The sequence below is a fragment of the Chelonoidis abingdonii genome, chromosome 13 (assembly GCF_003597395.2).
Source record: "Chelonoidis abingdonii isolate Lonesome George chromosome 13, CheloAbing_2.0, whole genome shotgun sequence".
In the NCBI taxonomy this organism is placed as follows: Eukaryota; Metazoa; Chordata; order Testudines; family Testudinidae; genus Chelonoidis; species Chelonoidis abingdonii.
Window position 1 is genome coordinate 17,366,393 of NC_133781.1, and position 23,158 is coordinate 17,389,550.

General features: G+C 51.0%; 1 protein-coding gene across 1 annotated transcript in view; it reads left to right on the forward strand.

Moving 5' to 3' along the window:
- Positions 1–23,158, forward strand: part of UNC13D (unc-13 homolog D) — a 42,810-nt gene that overhangs the window by 8,300 nt on the left and 11,352 nt on the right. Inside the window, exons 2-23 of the mRNA XM_032792890.2 lie at positions 163–195; positions 837–944; positions 2,208–2,267; positions 4,882–4,948; positions 5,301–5,493; positions 6,548–6,592; positions 7,372–7,440; positions 10,165–10,234; positions 10,839–10,943; positions 11,447–11,539; positions 12,178–12,281; positions 13,098–13,215; positions 14,671–14,795; positions 15,708–15,798; positions 16,444–16,500; positions 17,096–17,193; positions 17,616–17,667; positions 19,221–19,351; positions 19,883–20,003; positions 20,970–21,113; positions 21,451–21,549; positions 22,857–23,063. Of these exons, the coding sequence (XP_032648781.1) occupies positions 163–195; positions 837–944; positions 2,208–2,267; positions 4,882–4,948; positions 5,301–5,493; positions 6,548–6,592; positions 7,372–7,440; positions 10,165–10,234; positions 10,839–10,943; positions 11,447–11,539; positions 12,178–12,281; positions 13,098–13,215; positions 14,671–14,795; positions 15,708–15,798; positions 16,444–16,500; positions 17,096–17,193; positions 17,616–17,667; positions 19,221–19,351; positions 19,883–20,003; positions 20,970–21,113; positions 21,451–21,549; positions 22,857–23,063 (2,190 nt within the window). The remainder of the gene's footprint in view (positions 1–162; positions 196–836; positions 945–2,207; positions 2,268–4,881; positions 4,949–5,300; positions 5,494–6,547; positions 6,593–7,371; positions 7,441–10,164; positions 10,235–10,838; positions 10,944–11,446; positions 11,540–12,177; positions 12,282–13,097; positions 13,216–14,670; positions 14,796–15,707; positions 15,799–16,443; positions 16,501–17,095; positions 17,194–17,615; positions 17,668–19,220; positions 19,352–19,882; positions 20,004–20,969; positions 21,114–21,450; positions 21,550–22,856; positions 23,064–23,158) is intronic.

A 23,158-nucleotide genomic window follows, 5' to 3' on the forward strand; every position in this document is an offset into this window, starting at 1 on the left:
TAAAATGCAGAGCCTCCCCGGACCAGTGGCCAGGACCCAAGCAGTGTGAGTGCCACTGAAAATCAGCTTGCGTGCCGCCTTTGGCACACGTGTCATACATTGCCTACCCCTGTGTTACGCCATCAAAACTAAATGGAAACGTGTCTTTCTTGTTTCTTCTAGATGGACCTGTCCCACCGATTTTCCAGGCGAGAGGTATGAGTCTGACATTGTTTCTTTAATCAGTGGAGTGTTGGTAAAAGGGTTGGCAGCCCTGCGTATGGATGTCCTTTTTTCTATCAATATGGACAGGCAGTGGCAATGCAAGGCTCCCTTGCAATGTGCCTCAGCACAGGTTCCAGCCTTACCAAGTACTAGTCCTCTGTGGAGACTACCAACAAAGAGGCCAATTAGTGGCAATTGTCATATTGAAAAACACCTGTAGAACTAGGCTTGATTATAACAATGTCCGGTCACTACCAGCCTGCTCCAGATTCAGCTATTCCTGATAGCAGGGAAGTGCAGTGCTGTAAAAGCTGCCCGAAAGCAAGTGTGTTCTACTGAGCTTGGGCCAATGCTGAAGGGGGAGTATAACAGGCCTGATTTGAGGCATGGGATAACATGGCCAGGAGCTTTCCAGACAGTATGTCCTGCTGCTTATTCTGGGCAGCAGATGCAGTTTGTGGAAGGAGAGCAAACACATTTCCCCTTGTGTTTTATGGAGGAAACATTTAACAGTACAGTCCATACACCCTCCACCCTGCCCCAGAAAATATGTCATCCAGCACGCCAGAGACTAGCTCACACAATGTCTAGTAGAGGAGCTGACTGTGACCTGTCACTCTCTTGCCCTGCAGCTCAACCTCTTGTACGAGGAGGTTCTCTACATCATCCTGCACCGCCAGGGCAAGCCCGAACCCGCCTATGTTGCTGATACCAATGAATTGTACGAATATGTGGAAAAGGTCAGTCCCTGGGCCCATCCCCATCCAGGTCAAGGGAGAGTGCAGGTCCAGCAGCTCCTTGAAATCCAGCCCTACGTTCCTGTCCTCTTGCTATCCTGCCAGGGGCGGCTCCAGGCTCCAGCACGCCAAGCGCGTGCTTCGGGTGGCATGCCACAGGGGGCGCTCTGCCGGTCGCCGGGAGGGCAGCAGGTAGGCAGCCTTCGGCAGCTTGCCTGCGGAGGGTCCCCTGGTCCTGCGGCTCCGGTGGACCTCCCGCACGTGGAGGGTCCGCTGGTCCCGTGGCTTCAGTGGAGCCATGGGACTAGCAGACCCTCCGCAGGCACGCCTGTGGGAGGTCCACCGGAGCCGCGGGACCCGGCGACCGGCAGAGCGCCCCCCGCGGCATGCCGCCAAGCTTGGGGCGGCAAAATGTCTAGAACCGCTCCTGTATCTTGCCCTAGGGTGGGGGCTCTCTCTCTTCCTCTAGCCTGCAAAACTCCCTCAGTCCCACATTGGGAAGAGGCCCTGTCCATGCCCCTAACCCTGGAGTTCCCTCTGTCCCACACTGAGCGGGAGCACTTCTCTCCATATTTCAGATCCCCGCAGCTGCCGGGGCTGCTCTGCAGAGCAGGAATAGGGTGACCAGATATCCCAATTTTATAGGGACAGTCCCGATTTGGGGGTCTTTTTCTTATATAGGCTCCTATTACCCCCTGTCCCTCCCCCACCCCCTGTCCCGATTGTTCACACTTGCTGTCTGGTCACCCTAAGCAGGAATAAGACATGAATCTTTTCTCCGAGCTCCTGCAGTTAGAGGGGGCCTGCTGGACACAGGCGTGAGTCATAGTCAGAGCAGCAGTCTGCAGCACAGAGCAGCGCTGAGTCATACCAGCCAGCCGCCTGAGCAGGGTCGCAGGAGGGTCGGGTACCTGGGATTGGGAAGAAAATAATAGCCCCGGGGAAGAGAAAGGGGAAGGGCAGCAGAGTCTGCTCAGAGGCTGGGGGTGGAAGTGCAGCTGAGAGGAGCAGTCTGGCTGGGAAGAAGCCATTATCTAGGGCAGGGACAGGCTAGGAAGTCTGTCTGGACTGCACCCAAGTGTTCATGAGTCTGGGTCCTGATTAGGCTTAATTTAAGGTGTTCTCTCCTTTCCCATCAAACCCTTTGTGGGTGCCAGCTGGCTCCCAGAGGAAGGGTGTAGTGGTCCCAGATGGGAAGCCCTTGGATGTATCCCAGGTACCATTGTTATAAAGCCAACCCTATATCTTCTGTAATATTTAAAACAGGCCTTCAGCATGGAGCCGGAGGAGCATTACGTTATACTGCAGCGGGTCAGAAAGCTGGAGGTAAAGTCTGCTCATCTCCCCCAGATCACACCACCCATAAGTAGGGGCAGGCTCCGTACATTTCTATTCCGCAGTCACCTGCAATGTCAGCAGGATTTGTACTGCGTCACTTCCCCCTGTGGGCCTGGGCCAGGTAAAACTCCCATTGAGCTCAGCAGGGTCAACTCTTGTCTGTACATGAATGTGTGATAGATACAGGCATCATCCCTTAAGTGTGTGCCCACCCCAGGGCAGTGCATCTGTAACAAGAACTCAAGGGATTCCCCATTCTACAGAGAGGTAACATGTTCAGGTGACATGGCCATGTGTATCTGTAGCCTGCACACGTGCTACTGACCTCAGTGCTTCAGTTATGTGGAACATTGAGCATTGGCCTGCTAAACCCAGGGTTATGAGTTCAATCCTTGAGGGGGCCATTTGGGGATTGGTCCTGCTTTGAGTAGGGGGTTGGACTAGATGATCTCCTGAAGTCCCTTCCAACCCTAATATTCTATGATCCAACACAGAGGCTAGGTCAATGCCAGAGGTATGTTTAATATGGCTATCCCCAAGGATTGGTCCTAAACCCTGTGCCCTGTTTGGGTAGGACAGCAGCTGGTTAGCTAAGGCCTGGGTGGACTATCCATAGTCCAAGTTTGTCCTTTGATACTGACAGTCATTGCTATCAAATCCAGATTAAAGTCTTATGTTTTGGGGAGCAAGGAGGGAAACCAACCAGCCAGAGTGAGATTTTGGAAAGAGGTAGGTGACTTATATGGGATGATCCCCTCCTACCTGTCAGCTTTTGTCCCCTCTGCAAAGTCTGTGGGTCTGAAAGATCAGTTATGAAAAGGGGGTAGTAGCCAGACCGTGGGAACGACTACACAGGAGCTGGAGGTGAAATTTCCAGCTCAGGAAGATGAGCTACCGCGCTAAAAGCAGAAGTGTAGCTGTGGCAGTGTGGGCGGCAGCATGGCTGGCTGCACCGCATACAGTCCTGTCTGGGACCTGGGCCCATCCCACTGTCCAAGCCGTGGTGGCTACACTTCTATTTTTAGCCTGCTAGCTCAATCAAAGCCAGTGCGAGTATGTTGACCTGAGCTGGAAGTTACATCTCCAGCTTCAGTGTTGACATACTCATGGGCCATGTTCCCTCCCACTCGGTGCTCCTTAGTGGAATTAGGGAATGCAGCCTGGTGGCCAGCAGCAGCTCTGTCAGGAGCCATCTCTGCTTCCCCTATGGGAGGGAGTGGATGCTGGAGGAGAGAGACCCTCTGTGCACCTGCCCTGGAGCTGAGGAGTTGGGGGCAATATTTCCCATAAGTCCCTTGTCCTCAGATGCTGCCTTTGACCTTGCCCACTCTACCGCATATTTCCACAGCTCCCATGAGTGGAAAAGGTGACTGAGCAGCTTCCTCTTTAGTCCCTTGGCAGTTCAGTGACTAATTTGTTCCCCTCCATGCAGAGGTGGGAGAGGATCAGGGCTCAGAAGCAACTGAAAGTATTGTTGGTTGGGTTTGGTTTTTGTTTCTCGAGAGAACTTTGCCACCTCTCTCAGCACTGACCTCTGACAGCAAAAAGAAATAGCTAAAGAGAGTCACGCGTGGTGCTGAGGGGATCTGACCGTCTGCAACTTTCCAATCGCATCCTTAAAAGAGAAACTGTCAGTGTCTGAACATGTTGTGGCCTGCTGCTCATTTACATCCAAGCTTTGGTCTTCATGATTGAGGCAGTCTGGGAGGTAATGTGTGCTAGTGGTTGGAGGGGATTGGCAGGGTCACAGGTCAGGAGATTATGCTATAAAGACAGGCCTCTGCTTATTTACAGTACTTTGTGCCCTTGACAGCACAATGTATGGTCAGTTTCACTGTTGGTCAATGGTCAGTTGCATTTCCTACACTGCTCTGAAGGAGCTGCTGTGCATGAAGGGGACGGCTTGGTGAGAAGGGGATTGCCACAAAAGCTGACTCAAAATGGCAGCAGGCAGATGTGTGCAGAGAGGAAGGAAGGGGAGAGCGATGCTTGATGTTTGCGTTAAACTCCCAGCTTCTGGAGTCATGTGCAGGGGCGGCTCTATGTATTTCACCACCCCAAGCACTGCAGTCAGGTAGCTTTCGGGGATGCGCCTGCGGGAGGTCCGCCGGTTCCGCGCCTTCAGGGTACCCGCCGCCGAATTGCCGCCGAAACCGCGGGACTGCCGGACCTCCTGCAGGCAACTGGCACGCCCCACCATGCACATGCTTGCTGCGCTGGTGCCTGGAATCGCCTCTGGTCACGTGATTATGTGAGAATCAGCTTTCATTTTTTTTAAATAGTAAGTTTCTGGTCCTCCTGGTAGTGGAGAAATATGACCTGAGTGCTCCATAAAAGCTAAAAAAAAACCCAGAAGGCAAATTAAAAAAAACAAACCTCCAAATTTGTTATTTTTAAAAGATCTTTTCTCAGTCACTTTCTCATGATTTTTTGGGGTCTGATATTTGAGTGCGTGGGGTTGGCAATAGTGAAACAGTGTGTGCTGCTTCCTTGTTTTATCATGGAGTTTACAAATACATCGAACACCCATTCACTTCTGCGTACGATGGAGATTTTTTCTTCAGGTGAGATGAGCTGTTTTTTGTTTATTTTTTAATTTCAGAAACCCATTTTTTGTCTGAAAGTGACTGTGAAGCAAGCCAAAGACATTCTGGGTAAAGATGTCAGTGGTAAGTGTGATTAGATGGATGACGCACATATATATGTACCTGATTATAGCAGGGGACTGGTAGCCAGAAGATCTGGGTTCTGTTCTCACATTTGCTGTCTGACCATGGGCAAGTTGGTTGTCCATCTGTGCCTCAGTTTCCCTATTTTTAAGGTGTGATGTGAGGATTAATTAATGTTTGTGAAGCACTTTGAGCTCCTCAGATTGAACATGCCCAGTGCAAAATATTGTTAGCATTGTCCATCCCCCCGAGGGGCAGGCAGACCTTGGCACAAAGGGTGGGTGTTGCATTTTGTCACAATAGATAATTCTGTTGGAGGAATTTTTTTTTTTTAAATGCCTTGTGATTGTAGGGTTCAGCGACCCGTACTGCCTGCTGGGGATAGAATCAAAGAGACAGGAGCCTTCCAGCGACAGCAGCTCCCATCCGGAGAACAAGAAGCCATTAAAGGCAGTGGTGAAAAACCTGATCCCCGAAGACCAGACCCACCGCACCCAAGTCATAAATCAAACTCTCACTCCTGTGTGGAATGAGACATTTATACTGTATGTCTCCCTCTTGCCCCTTCCTGTCCCTTCTTTGCTGCCACAGTTGTCTCCTCTCTGCTTGCAAGAACCATTGGCAAGGAATCTAGGTCCAAAGTTTGGTCTTTGTGATTGACATAAACCGGGAGGTAATGTTGATAGTAGGTTGTGAGAGGCGGGAGGACTGGCAGGATTACAAACCAGGATGCTGTGCTATAAACACAGGCCTCTGCTTGTTGGAAAGAGCAGAAGCTCCTGTGTCGTTTTAGCCTGGTAAAGAAATTGGAGACAGTGGAAAAGTGAGGTGCAATGATCTCTCAAGGTGTGTCTACACTGCAAAACCAAAACACCCCTGGCAATGAGTCTCAGAGCCTGGGTCTACAGACTTGGGCTCATGCTCCGGCACTAAAAAGAGCCATATAGACATTCCTGCTCTGGCTGGAGCTCAGGCTCTGAGACCCAGCGAAGGGGCTGGGCTATTTTTAGCACCGTAGCACAAGCCCCATGAACCCAATTCTTTAGACTCGGGCTCTGAGACCAGCTGATGTGGGTTTTTTTTAATTTTTGCAGTTGATATGCCTCAGTGGGCATCTGGCTCTTGTCCAGCAAGCCAGGTCTATTGCAGGGATTAGACTTCCTTGGATCTTCTATGAATAATTTTGCCCTGTGTCTTCCCTATTTGGCAGCCTGGGGGCTTCTCTTTCTAGTATTCTTGGGCAAGCCAGAAAAATCTGGAGGTAATCAGCCAATGGCCTGCCACCACTCTAGGAATCAGAACACAAACTGAGCACCTGGAGCATATCCACCCACAAACCTGGGAGTGCCCCAAGGGAACTAGAGAGCAATTGTGATAGCCCAGCTGTAATAACCAGGATTTCCAGGGGCCTGACTCGTCTTCATTCATTGACACAAAGCTACACCCCAGCCCTAGACTGTTTCTAGCTTGTGGTGGGGGCAGCGGGGCTGCCTGCCTTTAATCTCTCTCTCCTTCACCCTCCCTTCCTAATATTTGTGGTCTGAGTGCAAATCCTCTCAAAATCCCAGCAGTAATGTTTTCTGATTCTGTGTCCTGCAGGGAGTTTGATGATGAAGCAAATTCCAGCTTCCATCTGGACATGTGGTGAGTGTGATCGAGCGTACGCACCCATGCCAACTTGGGGCTGAAAACACAAGACTGGTCTGTATGGAGAGATCCTGCTCTGAGGCAGGTCTCTGAGAGCATTATTTCTGCAGCCTGCAGCCTCACAGATCCCTGTGTGGACCCCCAGTAATATACACGGGTCTCAGTCCTCCATTGCCATTGGCTGCACACTGTCCTTTACGCCTGTGGAAAGTGAGTGCACTGTGCCACCGGGTCAGAGGAGTTGCATTCTGCAGTCACTTTGCGCAGGTGGAAAGAGTTCCACGAGGTGAAAGGCAACAGAGACTCCAGCCCTGAATTTCTGTGTCAAGGTTCTAGGAAGGAGGGAGGCATCTGGGGGACAAGGAATTTAAGCCAGGTTTGCATTCACCCCTGTGTAATCGCTACAAAGGTGACGTGCATAGGCGTTGTCAAACTGGGGCATGTGCCCTTTTGCCGCCTTTATGACAGAGGAGGATGGCCTTGGAGGCAGGGCGCACGTGGGGAGTCGAGGCTCCCTGACACAGTTGCTGCAAGAAGTCTGCAGGCTTTTATACTGCCCCCAGCACTGCACTCTATCTGGGCATCAGCTCTCCTCCCCAAACACCTGATTCTTTCCCCCCTTTTATGACTTTCCTCTGGCCTGGTGGAGTCGGTGTGTTGGGGCCTCTCCCTTAGTCCTGACTTTGACCCCGCAGCTCCCTGGCAAACTAACGTTAACGATGCGTTTTTCAATGTGCCCCCGCCTCACCTGCTGTGTTTCTGACCCTCCCCGGCAGGGACTTGGATGTGGAGGAATCTGTGCGGCATAAGCTGGGAGAGCTGACAGATCTTCATGGCCTGAAGAGGTCGGTACTGGAGAGTTGGTGGATGGGCTGTCAGTCACCCCACTCTGTTAGCAGTGCACACACATTGGCTTGAATGCTGCTCTGAAAGGCTCCCCTGCTGAGTTTGCAGGGAGCAGCTCACTCGCTAGCTGTCCCCTCCTGTGGCGATTTGCTCTTTGACTCAGGGGTCCTGTGCTTCACACTAGTTAATCCTTATCTGCAGCAGTAATGTTTCCTCTGGGGGGCTAGAATGGGCAGCCTCCTCTGAGCATGGCAGTCCATTGGAGATGTACCAGAAATGTCCTTAAAAAGAGATGCAGATAGTTCCCTTTCCCAGCCCAGCACCAAATAGGTCACTACAATGATGGGCCTGATGTACGTCAGCCTGGGATCCTGGTGTCTGCTGTACTGGGCTAACAAGACCCAGTGTGCAGACCGCAAGAGACCAGGGCACATGGAGATGAATTTTGGATGTGGCAAGGACGCTGATCAGTGATGAACACCTCCTTGCGGGGCCACAGCCTCCCCTTCCTACTCACAGTTCTGCCGTCATGTCTCTGTGACACATGTAGCACGTGTCCTGGCTCATGTGCATGTGGGTGTGTGTTAGCCAACCCTGCTCCGAGAGTCCACATGGCCACAGAACCTATGCCTGGTTAGCTGTGTCCACGCTGGTGCCGCAGCTACCTGTGGCTGGGACAAGGATTTCTGGGGGCGTATCCCAGAGTTCATGGCTCCTCATCAACTGGAGCCTCTCTAGGAATTGTTTTGTGGTGTGTTGTGGGAGAACTTGTCTGTCTTCCCTAGACCCCTTTGTAGAAATGGCTTTAGCCTTCCCACACCTTAAGCTGAGGCGCTTCTGGCTCTGCACACTGCTCACTTCTGTTCCTCCCAATCCTGGGACAAGCCATGGGTCTGTCAGGGGGCAGGTCAGGGCTCAGCACACACTGCCCCAAACCTCAAAGATGGGCACTCAAGTGCGCTACAATCACAGTAGCCAACTTTCCAATGTGCCGGGGGTGCTCGATCCCCAGCTCTGCCCCAGGCCCTGCCTCCACCCACCCCTTCCCCCAAGGCTCTGCCCCACCTCTTCCCACCCCCGCTACACCCCCACCCCACCTCATTCTGCCCCCTCCCCCTAGTGCACTGTGTCCTCGCTCCTTCCCTCTCCCTCCTAGAGCCTCCTGCCTGCCGTGAAACAGCTGATCGTGGTGGGTGGGAGGCACGGGGAGAGAGGGGAGGTGTTGATCAGCAGGGCCCACCAGTGGGAGGTGCTGAGGGGGAGGGAGGTCTGCCGGTGAGTGTTCAGCACCCACCATTTTTTCCCTGTGGGTGCTCCAGCCCCGGACCACCCACAGAGTCGGCACATATGGGTACAATGCTCCGCTATATGCATATTGGAGAGCTTTCAGTGTGGATTATAGGGGGGTTGGGCGAAGGCAGGCAGCCAGCCTGCAGTGTATGCATGCCCGTAGTGACACAGAGCCAGTGGTCTCCAAATTCCTGACTTCCAGGGGCACCTGGAGGACCAGGGGCTCATGTCTTGGGCCACAACTCATCTGCATATTAAATTGCTCAGTTTGCATAATATTGGAATGGAAAATGAGTTTCAACCACCACTGAGTGTTTGTGATCTCTGCACCCAGGCTGTTTCTGGCTCTACACGCACTTTGCATCCACCAATGTTGAGAAGGAAATGCTGAGAAAGTGCCTTATCATTTGCTTCCCTAGTTTAGCAGGTCACTTAACTTTTGATGTGAGACTCCCAGGTGAAGGAGAAGGGTTTTGCAGAATAATAGAAACAAGAGGGAGACGGGCAACAAGAATTGTTATTGGCACGGAACAGCTTCCATTTATGGAGAGATTAAAAAGCCGGGAACTGTTCAGCTTAGAAAAGAGATGATTAAGAGGGGATGTGATAGAAGTCTGTAAAATCATGACCGATGTGGAGAAAGTGAATAGGGGGAATTGTTCTTTACCCCTAGAGCCAGTGAAATTGATAGCAGGTTTAGAAAACATAAAGAAGTATTTCTTCACACAAAACACGGTCAATCAATGGAACTCTTTTCCAGGGGATGTTGTGAAGGCCAAAAATATAACTGGGTTCAAAAAAGAATGAGATCACTTCACAGAAAATAGTTCCATGAATGGCTTTTAGCCAGCATGGTCAAGGACGCAACCCCATGCTCCAGCAGCAAAGAATCCTGTGGCACCTTATAGACTAACAGATGTTTTGGAGCATGAGCTTTCGTGGGTGAATACCCACTTCGTCATGTAGTCCACTACATGCATCTGACGAAGTGGGTATTCACCCACAAAAGCTCATGCTCCAAAATGTCTGTTAGTCCATAAGGTGCCACAGGATTCTTTGCTGCTTTTACAGATCCAGACTAATACGGCTACCCCTCTGATACCCATGCTCCAGGAGTCTGTAAACCTGTGACTACCAGAAGCTGGGACTGCACAACAGGGGGTGGATCACTTGTTTACTTCCCTGTTCTGTTCATTCCCTCTGAAGGTCATGGCATTAGCCACTGTAAGAAGGAAGGATACTAGGCTTGATGGACCATTAACTATTCCGGGTCAGACCATCCGTACATTCTTATGTTCTCTCCTGTCACACCCGTCTCCTGGGCCCAGTGCAGGATTAGTCTCTCCAGTGCATTGCACAGCCTATAGATGTTTTACATTCCCAGGAAAAGGTTTTTCTCATTTCACCCAGCTGATTTATATTTTCCTTTCCAGGATGTTTAAGGATGCTCGGAAGGACAAAGGGCAGGATGACTTCCTTGGGAACGTGGTTCTTCGCTTGCAGGTGGGCAGGCTTATAATGCTCTGTTGTTCTCTAGCATCTTTTCTCTGAGACTCTCAATGCATGTCACAATCATTAATTAAATCTCACAGGGGTTGAGCAGCACTGTAATTCCCATGTGACAGAAAGGCAAGCAGGTCTGCAAAGCCAATCAACTGCAGAGCCAGTAATAGAACCCAGGCTTCCTGAGCCCATGCTCTCACCAATAGACCATACTTCCTTAAGGAACTAATGACTAACTGGGGCTGCTGGCCTTCGCTTACTCCCCCCCTCCAAGGCAGTCATCAGTCCCTCAGGCCAAGGTAATTCTAGTGTAATTCTCAGCTATATCGTAAATAAGCAAAGACTTATTGGTCATGATCAATGCTGACATGTACAACAGCTTTCCTGCTGGCAGATTTTGTATTGAAAAATTAGACTAATTTAGGAAATAAGGAAAAGTGTCTCCAGCCCGTGGGTTATTTTTTAAATTAAGTGTAAATGTTAATTGTCTAATATTATGAATTCCTGCCATATTAATGTGATGGATCTTATTCTCTGAATGGGCATCCCCCTATCGCTGATGCTCCGGTGTTTGACAACCATCCATTCCTCTGTCTATCTACAGGATCTGCACTGCAGGAATGACCACTGGTACAACCTGGAGCCCCGGACAGAAACCCATCCCAACCGGGGGCAGTGCCACTTGCAGTTCCTGATGACTCACAAGAAGGTAGGAGGAGCTTTTTGTGAAGGGGGAAGAAGGAACAGGAACACTAGGCTTGTAGGTCGCTTGCCAGGGCTATATCAGCGGGGCCGAGCCTGTTGCTGCTCTGGAGGTTACAGAGGTGTAGAAGGCCCACTGGTTGCTGTAGTGATGAGGAGTGGGGAGTTCATTCTCTTGTATCCTATTTGTTCCATTTTCTCTTTGGAACGCTCTAGCATCTCCATGGGTCCTCCCATAATAATGGGCTAGGCCTCGGCATCAATGGTGCCTGGTGATTAATTGCCCTGAAAACCAGGGCACTTGGTTTAAGTCTTCCAGGAGGTAGTGTCAAACCTCCCACAAAGGATATGGTCGCCTGGATACGAACCCAAAATCCTGCTATTAAACAAGAGACCTCTAAATCCGGCTCCAGGTTTGTTTGATGGCTTGGATGTTGGGTGTCCCATGGAGACGTGCTCCCTTCCATCTCATGCTCTGAGCCGTCTCCCAGCTTTTGTTTCTCTTTTCAGAGGGCCACCTCTTTGAGCAAGACCCAGCCGAGTTACACCGTCCATCGCCACCTGTTGCAGCAGATGGTGCTCTATGAGATTCTGCAGCACCAGGTACATGGGAAGCCAGCAAGGGTTAGGGAAGCTGGTGGGAGCCAGGGGAGGATTTAATTTCATGCTGCAGTGCAGATGGCTCGGATTGTGTCTCTCTTCAGAGCCTTTGGGTGTATCCCAAGAGACTTTCCAAAGTGATGAGTTCCTCCCAGTGGTGCAGGCATCCAACACAACTGCCTGTGTTACTGAGAAGGGACATGCTGTGTAGCACACTGGGATCTTTAACGTCCACCTGGGACAGGCAGAAGGAGGCCTTCCTTTGATGTCTCCATTAAATGACCTTGGTTTCTATGGCGATTGTGTGAGATGACACGAAACCTGGACCAGTGCCAGTCGATCTGCAGCCTTATTCCTCACTCTTGCAACAACTACTTGACCGAGAACTTTCTGTTGCCTTCCCAGTAAGCTCATCCCTCAGTCTGAGCCTCTGGGTATCTGAACCATGTGGGTATTTGCCTGGACTGATGCAATGACCATGTGGCATGTGAAGGGCCCACTCTAGAGCTTGAGAGAGGAGATGGGGCAAATGAAAACCAAGTACAAATCACAGGAGGATCCAAATTCTATGGCTGGCTCTAGGAGACTCTTCTCTTCTGCGGGGTAGGATTAACTCTCTCGCTCTTACCTTCCCCGTACAGGCTGGGAGTACTTCCTGGGATGGGGAGCTGAGCAAACATGCCAGCACGATCCTGTACCTGCATGCCGCTCAGAAAGACCTGTCTGACTTTCACCAGGTCATGGCGTAAGTACCACATGCACTCGGCCAGTGTTGTGTAATGATTATGGCAATGGCATCCGGAAATTAGGAGACCTGGGTTCTTTTTCCAGCTCTGCCACTGATTCTGGGTGACCTTGGGTAAGTCCCTTAATCTCTCTGTGCCTTTGTTTGTAAAATAGTAATAACACTGCCCTATTTCGCAGGTATGTGAAGCCAGACTATGCTTAGTGATGTGCTTTGAGATCCCCCGATAACAAGCGCTATAGAAGAACAAAGTATAGCATTAATATTATTAGTTTTAAACTGCAGCTGCCTACACCTGTGGCAGGGTCAGTAGTCTGACTTCCTTGCTTTTCTCCATGAGTTTGGTCACTTCTGCCTCATGCATCGCTCTAGACAAATGTCACTGACTGCACCCCGGGACATGCTCTCCCTGGATGTTTATGGTAGCAGAACTATTGGGATTCTCTCCCTCACCATCTTGCCTGTGAGCACACGCCAGGAAGCTCCTGTTTCTGCTAACGCAGCCGCGGCCATAGCTACAGATCAGTCAGGGGAACTTGCCTCTCACTACCATTATCCCAACCTTCTTTCCCTTCCCCCGCCCCTCTCTTTCGCTCCATGTGGGTGCAGCACTGCACTTTGGAAAGGGATGAGGCAGGGCAGGAGCTCTAGGCCTGAGCGAGTCTTGGGGAGTGGCTGACTCTGGCCGGCTGGGGTAATAAGAAGCATCTGAGCCTGAATCCCTCCTCCTGAGAACGTGTTCCTACCTGAGGAGAGTACTGGGCCTGGCCTACCCGCCCACCATCTCACAGTGTGTCTCTTTCCCTTTCACTACAGCAAGTGGCTGGCTTACAGCAAACTCTACCAGAGCTTAGAGTTCAACTGCAGCTGCCTGCTCCACCAGATCACCAGCATCGAGTACCAGTGGATCCAGGAAAGGCTGCAACCCGAGCAGGTAGGAGCGGACTCCACTGCCAAGCTTGGAGCAGAGGTCCGGGGAGTGGGGGCAGTCTCCTATCAGCCATGACAGCCGAGGGACCCTCTTCACGTCAGCTCTCTCAGCTCCTCATTGGCTGGTTGAGAAATGCTGCAAATTGGTTCTGCTCGGGTGGGAGCCCCTGCAGCAGGAGTTCATGGCGCATGCCAGCTAGGTGAAAAACCTGACAATGGGCTAAGGAGCCACTGCCGATGCCTCATGGTACAGACCGTCTTTAAGATCATGTCGAAATCTAGAAATCAGATTGAGGTGGTTCTGGGTTGCTCTTCCCTTTGGCTTCTGTGAGTAGCTTCAGCACCTTCCTAGGAGGATGGCATGCCGACATGGTTTCCTTTGCAGGGAACAGATCATGCTAGAAAACATGGCTATTAGTTCTCTGTGAACCAGCTGTAGGGTCTGAGCCTTTGGGGTAGAATTTCACCCCAACCAGCTGGGTTTGTTAAGTGGCGGACTTGTTGGGGAGCCATTCCACAAATGGAGTCCCTTGCTCCAGGTAAGAGATTTTGTTACCTTCCCTTCAGTGAAGCTGGGATTGGTAATGGGATGGGAGTCCTTCACCTCGAGGTCACCGGTTCAAGCCCAGCCCAGAAAGGCAGTGGCTGAATATCTTTGCCATCTGGCAACTCCTCATTGGCTGCTCTCAGTCCCATTCATGGAGTACTGGTGTTTCTAGGAAACCACCCCCACCATGGTACCTGGCACCCTTGTCAGCCACCTCTTTGCAGGCCGACACATGAATGGGCCATGGAGATTGTGCAGCCTTCTCCCACCAGGGGGTGATCTGCTGAGGCCCATTGGAGTGGAGGCTTGCACTGCTGCTACCTATGCTATACCCCTTCTGTGGTTCTATTCCAGTCAAAAACTACAAATAACACCATCCCTGTGTCCAGCTTGCCTGTCTACTCACCCAGTTCTGGCCCCATTGAGACAGCCCTCAGACCTCTGGCTCCCAGGTCACCTTCAGGGCATTAAATTGTGTCCGTGTTTCCTGCCTGGGAACATCTCACCATTGCTGTATTTTTCATTATGGGGGGGTTAAATCTCTGCTTTAAATGCAAAAACTCACCTCAGCCTTAACTAGGGAGCCTCTACCAATGCCTCAAGCATCTAGACGATTTTTAAGACCCTAAAGCAGTCTAGAAATCCGTTCAAGGTGATTCAGTTTTGCTTTTCCCTCTCACTTCTGAGAGGCTTCTGCCTCCCTAGGAGGGCTGGTGTTCCTTAGTGCTTCCCTTTGCAGTGCGGCAGAGCATTCTTAAAATGGTTTTGGAGACGGATGCATGTTGCAAAATCCAGAAATAGCCCCCCTCAGCAGTGAGGCCACGTTGGCTGGGGACAGGCGTCCACCTGAGGTGCTGTGACCATCACAACATCACTGTCGCTGCTAATGCTTCTTCCATTTCTTCTTCCCAGAAAGCAGAGCTGGCCGAATCTTTCCAGTCCTTGCTGGCCTATGGAATCTCTCTCCTCCGGAAGTACCGCATTGTCTTCTCGCTCTCTTCCCCTACGTCCACGCACAGGCTACAGTCGTTGCTCAGGTCAGCCAGCTGCAATGCTTCGTAAACAGAATCATATCAATCAGAGAAGAAACACCCCCCCCCCCATTGTCCTGGGGCTAGTGTGGGATTGTTCCCTATGCTACATTATCTAGTCTGCCTTTTGACACCCCATGTATTGGAGTTTCTACTGCTTCCCCCAAGGAGACTGTTCTACAGGAAAACCTCTCTCCCATTTCCATTCCCAGCTCCCTTCATTGTCTCCTCTCCTCAGCCTTTCCCTGGTGGGTCTGTCCCCTAAGGAAGTAGACAGACATCCAGGGACGTTCTCCATTGTAAACTGGCATCTTGTCATTTCTTCCTGTGATGCCTGGGGAGTATTCCCTCCTGAGTGTGCATTGACTGGGTTAAATAGAGGCCTTTATGCTGTGGGATAACACTTTTCTCTGGAGTTTATGTAACCCCCTGGTCAATTCCTGTTACAGGTCCCTAGGGAGGTTTGATTCTTTAGTGCAACCTGTAGCAGCTCATGCTTTTAGTTCTGTAGGTCCCCAGTTCATCCCCTGGTGTGTTGGCCATGAAGGCAGCTGTCACACTGTGATGGCTTTTGTTTGTTTTAACTCCAAATCGTCCCCTTTAACCTCTCCTGCCCCAAGGTATTTCTTACCTCATGGGAGGTGAATTTGGGCTCTGGGCCCTAAGTCCTGCCAAGCTCAGAGCCCTGATGAAGAAGTCTTAGGATTCAGTCCTCTCCCAGGCTTTCAGCATAAGAACATGTCTGTCCCTCTGCCTGTGACCTGCAGCTAGGCCATAATTTACAGGAAGCCTCTCATTGAAAGAAGCGCTGTAGAGGAAAGTGTGTATGGGGAGATGTTGCTGTTGCTGGTGGCAAAGCTCTCGTTTCTGAAGCTCTTTGGGTTGTGCCGTGACTTAGCACTGATTCTCACTTCACAGGGTCCTGGTCCAGATGTGTAAAATGAAGGCCTTCCAAGAACTTTGTACTCTGACCCCTAACCTTCAGCAGATGGTGATGGAGGCTCTCAAGGTACAGTACCACCTCTCTGCCCTCTCCTCCCCTAACCCATAGGGCAGTGGTTCTCAACCTGTGGCCCGCAGATTGTTTGCAGCCCAGTCAGCACACAGCTACGGCCCATGTGACATCCTCGGGAACATACAGGTAGTCTATATATTGTGTGGATGTGGCCCACATAATACATAGAGAGCTGCATATGTGGTCCACACTGTTAAATAGGTTGAGAACCACTGCCATAGCGGTTCCTCTGACTTCCTCCTGGTGCCGCGAGCATTGTCCCTTCCCCTACGCCAGCGTGCAATGGCCTTGAGTCCTGACCTGATGCCAGCAGAGGGGGTGGGAGCATTTCCAAAGCTTGTTCGCATTGCGCCTTCAACTGCCCAGTGGGACCCCTCTAGAGAAGTGCAAGGCGCTCCTTTCCCTCCAGGACAGCATGCTGCCTGCTCAGGGTAAGAGATGGAGCCTGGATGGTGGGCTCTGAGTCTTGTTCTCCGCTGTGCTGTGTGTCTCTGGGCTGCCAGCCTGACCTGCATTCCACCTCGAATCACAATGAAGGCTTTGTGTTGTGTTTCTGCTGTGCCAGGGTGAATGGGGCGGCTGGGTTGTCTCTTCAGCTCCTGTTTCTCTCCCCTCATTCTTTATCCCGTTCTCTTGCAGTTAGGAACCACTGAGTGGTTTTATATGCAGAAGCAGCACGTGAAGCCAATGGAGAAGGTCAGATCCCCCTTTCATTCATACACCAGTTTTCTGGGCCTGGCCAAGAGGCCGTTTGGGTAGGAAGAGGGAAGTGACACTTTCTCAGGCCACCGTTTTCAGAAGTGGCCAGTGATTTTTGGATGCCCAAAAGATACCCTGAGCCCAATTTTCAGAAGTGCTGAGCAACTGCAGCTGGGGTAGAAGGCAACCAACTGTCCCCATAAGAAGAAATGAACAGTTGCCATTTGCCTCTGGTCCCCTTCCTTCTTATGTGTCTGTCTGAGCAGGTCACTCCTGCTCGCTTGGCGGGTCTCCCATTAAAACGCAGAATGGAGCAGCCGCCCAAAGAACGTCTCTCCTTTGCTTGGCAGCGTGGCCTTGTGGTTTAGGAACTGTACTAGCACGTAAAGATCTGGGTTCAATGCCCATCCCTGCCACATATTTACTGTGTGATCTGGGGGAAGTTACTTCACCACTCTCTGTGCATCAATTCCCCAATGGGGTAATGATGTATCCCTACCTATCTGTGGCATGGAGAAGGTAAATCTGTGATTCATCACAAAATCACTTGGCACCAAAACCAAGGGGTGACTTTCCATCCTTCCCTTTGCAGACCATGGAGGAGAATGGGAAAGCACTGGTCAGGCTTCTCATGGAGGTGAATGGAGATCTCGAACGATGCCGCAAAACCTGGAACAAAATCTTCACCAAGTAGGTAGATGGTTCCCCCATCCCCAGCATCTGCCCCGTGCTCTCTCAACAGCTTTGCTTACGGCACTGAAGGCAACAGCTCCAAAGCACATTTCCCAGCTGCAAAAGAACATTGTAAATATAAACAGATTGTGACACCAAGTATGAGACTGGAAAGCCCCAGGAAATGTTCCCTCATGGTTTGTTGCATACTACAGTTGCCTGTTGTTTAGGGAGCAGAAGTTAACTACAAATGTCCTCACTTTCCAGCATTACTGGCTCTGCCAGCTGGAGTCTTTCAGATTGTTTTAGTTTTGTAGCTTTTTGTCACTCCAGTTCATGTCCAAGGGCTCGGGTGGGAGAGGGTTAATTGCACTGGCTTTGACAGGTTGGTCAGTGAGTTATATCCGGCAGATTCCTGACCTCCTGTTTCTCCCTTGCAGCACTGTGAAGGTGGATCTCTTCTCCATTGCCTACCTGGAGCTACAGGAGCTGGTGAGCACGTGTTCCCGGCTCTCCAGTCAGAGCAGCAGAGAATAAATCAGTGCTGAGGCACTTAGCCAGCTGTCAGAGGAAGGGAAGAATCTGAGGTGCACCCTCGTACTCCATGTGCTCCTCAAGGGCTCATGGGAAGTGATAACTAGTGGTGGAGAAATCTTTCTATTCCAAACCCTGGATGTGGGACCATGGGCATCCTTGGGTTGTGAGGGAGGGACTAATCCTGTCCCCAGCCCCAGAAGCCTAGACACTGGGACTAGCCAGGAGTTTAAGAAAGGCAGGTTTAGGCAGTGCAGCCTAGTGGCTAAAGCAAAGGAGTAGCAATTCCTGGCTTTGATTCCTGGCTTTGCAACTGAGTCAGTTGCAAGTCTGTAAATTGACCAAGTTGCTGAAATTCTCTGGGCCCATGAAATGGGGATAAACAGGTTTTGGCTGTATTATCCAAACCCCTCGAGCCCTCAAACAGCTGGTGTCCCCAGCTTATACATCAGGCAAGAGGAAAGTGTGTTGTATCATCTAATTGAGATGGCACATTTCCTCTCCCTGATCCCATTGCAGCTGTCGTGGAAAAGACCACCACTCTACTGAATTTGAATCAGACAGCCTGAGGCCACCTTTATTGTTATAACAAGAATACAGGTGTACACAGGGAGAGACGGCATAGTCTTATGCAAAAGATAGGCCACTCTGTCCCTTACAAATTTCACCAAGCTTATAAAGGTTAAAACCGTAAAACGTCATATTGGTTACACAAGTTATTTGCCTTTTTTGGTAATTAATATTGCAAATCAGCAGGTTATTTACTGTAAGTTCAGTTTGGGGTATTTCCAGTTACAATTATGCTGACTGTCTTATGACCCCTTGGTACATATTGCAAAAGTCATTAAAATATTGCTTATTAGCAAGCTAGTCAAACATATTTCACGTGTTCTGGCAGTGATTGAGCTGGTTATTTTGATAACCCCTCCTTGGAGTTTCCCTTAAGCAAACATTATTCATTACATATACTGCATAAGGCAAAGCTGGGACTCGAGGGGGCCCCTTGTCCCCCCCTCCCCCCAGTTCCTCTTTTGTCAGTGTTCCATACCCCATTTCCTTATACTTAGTTTCTTTACACCCAGTGCCTGACATGTTTGCTAAGCAAGTCTATTTGAGAACTAAAACCACAGCTTTTACTTAACAATTATTTGGCCCTATTATGCTTAGGTAAAGTCTAGGGCCTGGATATGTGGATCTATAAACTAATAAAGCCAAAGCATTGCTTGTTACAATATTATATTCTGTTAGGATTACAGATGCTCATGTCAATGGCAGGGACCGGCACCGACGTACTGTTTGTATACTATTTCAACCAGTACCCCGATACTGCGTCCATGACAGTGACAACAACCTTTATAGGCAGTGAAAACCAGGCCCTATATGGAGGATTACAAGGCTTCCTACAAAAGGGTGGGGGGTTATAGGCCCTCACACAGCGCAAGCAGTCATAGATCCGTTCTTATTAACCCTCCTGCCCTCAGCGCCTTCCCTGTGGTTCCTTTTCCCTGCAGGTGTCATGTCACGTCAAGGAAGAGCTGAATGAGATTGACAGCAGCATGTCCCAGCTCACAGCAGAGAGTCTTTTCCAGCTCTACATAAGCCTGCAGGAGCTTTATCGGATGAAGAGCTTCCTGTTCAAGAGGTACTGACTCACCTGAGCCAGAGTCCAGTCACAGAGAAGTGAGATAAACCTTAGCAGCACCAGGGAAATGGAAGGGGTTGGGACCACCTCAGCGGCTGAATTTCTGCTGGGCCAATTGGTGTAGATTTGAGTGGAATCGGACGGTTCGCTGGCCCAGCCACCTGTTGCTTTAGATTAGTGCAGTGATATCATAAACAAATGCCAGACCATGTGGGGATTTTCATGTAACCTGCACCTGCCACACTTCAGGCATGATGCTGAACAGGCCTTCAGAGAGGTAGAACTCCAGATATAGACAAGTGGGGTTCTGGGAGGCAGAGGCAGCTACATACATGGCTCAGCAACTACTTTAGGCTGCTCTTCTGCCAGCCTATGGATCTCTGTCCTGTGTTACCAGGTGGGCAGCTGTGCAGTATGTGCTGTGAACGCTGCCTTCTCAGTATTTTTCAGCTCCTACTGGAAGTGGAATGTGTAGCCTTGTGTCTTGGTTCTGCTGCAGCACAGAAACCAGTCGTGTGTCTGTATTTCCAGGGATGGCCCCCTTGCTCTGACTGACTTCCACCAGTGGTTTAAGGAAGCCATCCCCAAGTGGCTCCAGAAGACCTACATGATAGCGCTGGAGAGGACTCAGAGAGCGATCCAGGTGGACCAGGTAACAGTGAGATTGCCACATAGGGAGAAACTTCCCACAGTCTTTCTGTGGCTCTCCAGCTTTTGTCATTGTCTGACCCATCTTTTGCTTCCAGCCCATTCTTTTCGCCCAGGACCCCCCGCCCCCCGGCTACTATGTGAAATCCTAAGGATCAGCAGGCTTTGGGACCCCTACAATATCAGTCTCCTGCACCCCGACAATCCCCTACCCCTGTTGAGAGCTGTTGTGGCAGGCAAGCGCCCATGAGGGGCACAGGGGTGACAGATGGAACCTGCCTTTCCTCTAACAGCTGATCCTTCATACCCCAGGGCCCTTTCTCGCTATGGTCTCCGAAGCCCTGTCCCCTCACAGCATCACGTCATTGCTGAGCCTGTTGTAGTCTCATGGCTCCGTGGCAACCTGTGTGAAACGAGTTGATGAGCCTCTGCTTCGTTCCTTGTCACAGGCCACAATTGGCTCCCTTTGTTGGCAGTCTCAGCAAGGAGGCCAAGGATGGAATGGACCTTGAAGGGGAGAGACCCAGTCTCCCTTGGTTTTGTCCTGCCAGGGCGGGTGAGGCCTGACGGGTGGCAGGACAATGTGGGGGAAGCCAGTGCCACCTCTGCCCATGCTGCACCTACCTTATGGGCAGAGAGCTTCACAGTCCAGGTGTCTCCCCTGTGTTGCCTTCCCTCCCTGAAATCAACGGGGCTCAGCCTCATGGAGGGACCCATGTGACCCCGACTGGATAGATGCCCTGGCAAGAGAAAGCACCATTAACTCCTCCTCTACCACGACATGCTGATGCTGTGGCCAAGAGAAAACTGCCAGGTCCCAGACCAGTGACCTGGGGGGAGCAGAGGAGGGGAAGGGTCAGGGAGAAGGTGAATAAGGGGCCACTTTGCAATAAGAACTGGCTTTGGAACTAGTTTGTTGATTTATTTGCAAGTTTCTCGGTAAAATGTTTTTCTGTTGCCACCCACCTAGCTGTTGCCTCTGGGGGAGCTGAATAAACACAGCACGTCCACTGTTGACCTGTCGACGTGCTATGCTCAGATTGTTAAAACCTGGCAGCAGCTGGACTGGCCGGACCCAGAGGAAGCCTTCATGATCATGGTGAAGTTTGTTGAGGTGCGTATAGTCGGACAGTCTAGCTGGATCAGTAATAGCAAGTTGTAACTATGCTAAGAAGTGGTGATCAAATGTCACGCTTCAGAGCATCAGCTGCAGGAGGTCAGGAAGGAATTCCTCTCCTACCCCACACACGTCGGCCGAGTGCTTTGGTGTTTTTTAATCCCTTTCTCTGAAGCATCAGATATAGGTCAGTCTCAGAGACAGGACTGCAGAGAGAATGGCCGATTGGCACGATCTGGGATGGTAAAGCTGACATCTACCCCAGCGCAAACCTGTGCAGTGTTCTGTCCTCTGTGCATTACCCAAGCTCACTGCCTCTTGCTCTGTCCCCTAGGATATGTGTAAAATCACGCTCACATACTGCAAGCTGATCAAAACCCGGGCAGAGGAGCTGTCATCGAAGCAGCAGGACGAGGGGGATGCAGCCAACAGGGTGAGTGTCAGTGCCGGCCTCTGCTGGAAATTCAGGGAGAGGAGAGGGATTGGGAGGCGGTCCAGGGAGCCAGGGCAGCCTCTAGAAAGAGCATGTGGGGTCGCAGGGGGGGGGCTGAGGGGGGGCCTGTGACCAGAGTGCGGTGATGGGAGTAATAACATCCCAACCTTTGTTCCCTGTAGTCCCATTTGCGGGGTGCATTGGCAGGTGAGTGGCCCAAGTTCTGAAGAGAGTGAATTTGAACTGGGGGATTCTGTGCAAGTCCTGGGACATTTGGGGATGGAAACTCTCATTGATCTCTTGGTGGGGAAACCAAGGAGGAAGAATTGCTCAGTGGTTAGTGCTAGTCTGGGATTCAGGAGACCTGGCTTCAATCCCCTATTCTGCCATGGATTTACTGGGTGACCTTGGGCAAATCACTTAGCTTTTCTGTGCTTCAGTTCCCCATCTGTACCATGGGATAACAGCCTTGCCCTGCCTCACAGAAGTGCTCTGAGGATACATACATTAAAGATTATGAGGGGCTCAGATACCACAGTAATAGGGGCCAGATAAGTACCTATAAGAGCTGGATGGTTCCTGCGTTTGCTGTCCTGCTCCAAGGATCCACGAGGACCATAATCCCACTCACCAGCTTTCACCTGCCTGCAATGTCTCCTACGCTGGCCCAACCTTCAGCATGCATTTCCTCAGTGTGTCTCTGATTGCACTCGGTGGCTCATAGCCACAGCCAGCTGGGGCCAATTTGTGGGGTCTTGGCCAGGATCAGACCATTGTTACCTCCCCAAAGAAGGGGATGGGGCTGAGCTGCAGAGCTTGCCTGTTACACATTTAGTTACAGCCTTGTCCAATCAGAATGCAAGGAAATAAATGCCCAGCTATGGTCGAGCATGGGAACTTGGTGCCATCCCTGCCCTCTGATTAACTCAGACAATTCATCATAGTGTGATCTTAAAGTGCAGGCCTGGAAGTCAGATATCTGGGGTCTGGATCTGCCACTGGCTTGGGCAGGAGCCTAATAGTTCTCTGCCTCACTTTCCCCAGTTGTCTGTGCTGCTGGACACGACTTGTTTCTCAGCAGCTGTTTGTACCAGGCTTCTCACTGATGTCCCGCTAGGTGCAGGGTGCCTTTCGCAATCGGCCTATGGGTGCTGTTCCCTCTGTGGATCTGATGGGTCTGTGCAAATGAGGGGGCCAGGCCAGGTGTGGGGGTGAGGATGGGATTGGAACAGGTGGAGCGGGCTGCAGGCAGCAAGGGTAGTCCGTGTTCACCAGCGTGGGGCTTTTCCTCTTCCCTCCCACCCCAGCTCTGCATCGTGGTGAACAACGTGGAGCAGCTGCGGCTGCTGATCTTGAAGCTGCCGGCGCAGCTGGACTGGGGGCGCCTGGAGCAGCGAATGGAGCACATCATTGAGCCGGAGCAGATCCAGCACACCCTGCACAACCAGCTGCAGGGCACCATCACCTGCCTCGACCACGAGATCAGAGATGTGGTGCAGAACCTGGCAAAAAAGGTAACCCCCAGCCTGGGCTAAGGGTGAAGACTCAGTTAAATAGGGTGAGATCCAAAGCCTATTGAAGCCAATGGAAATATGCTCATAGGCTCCAT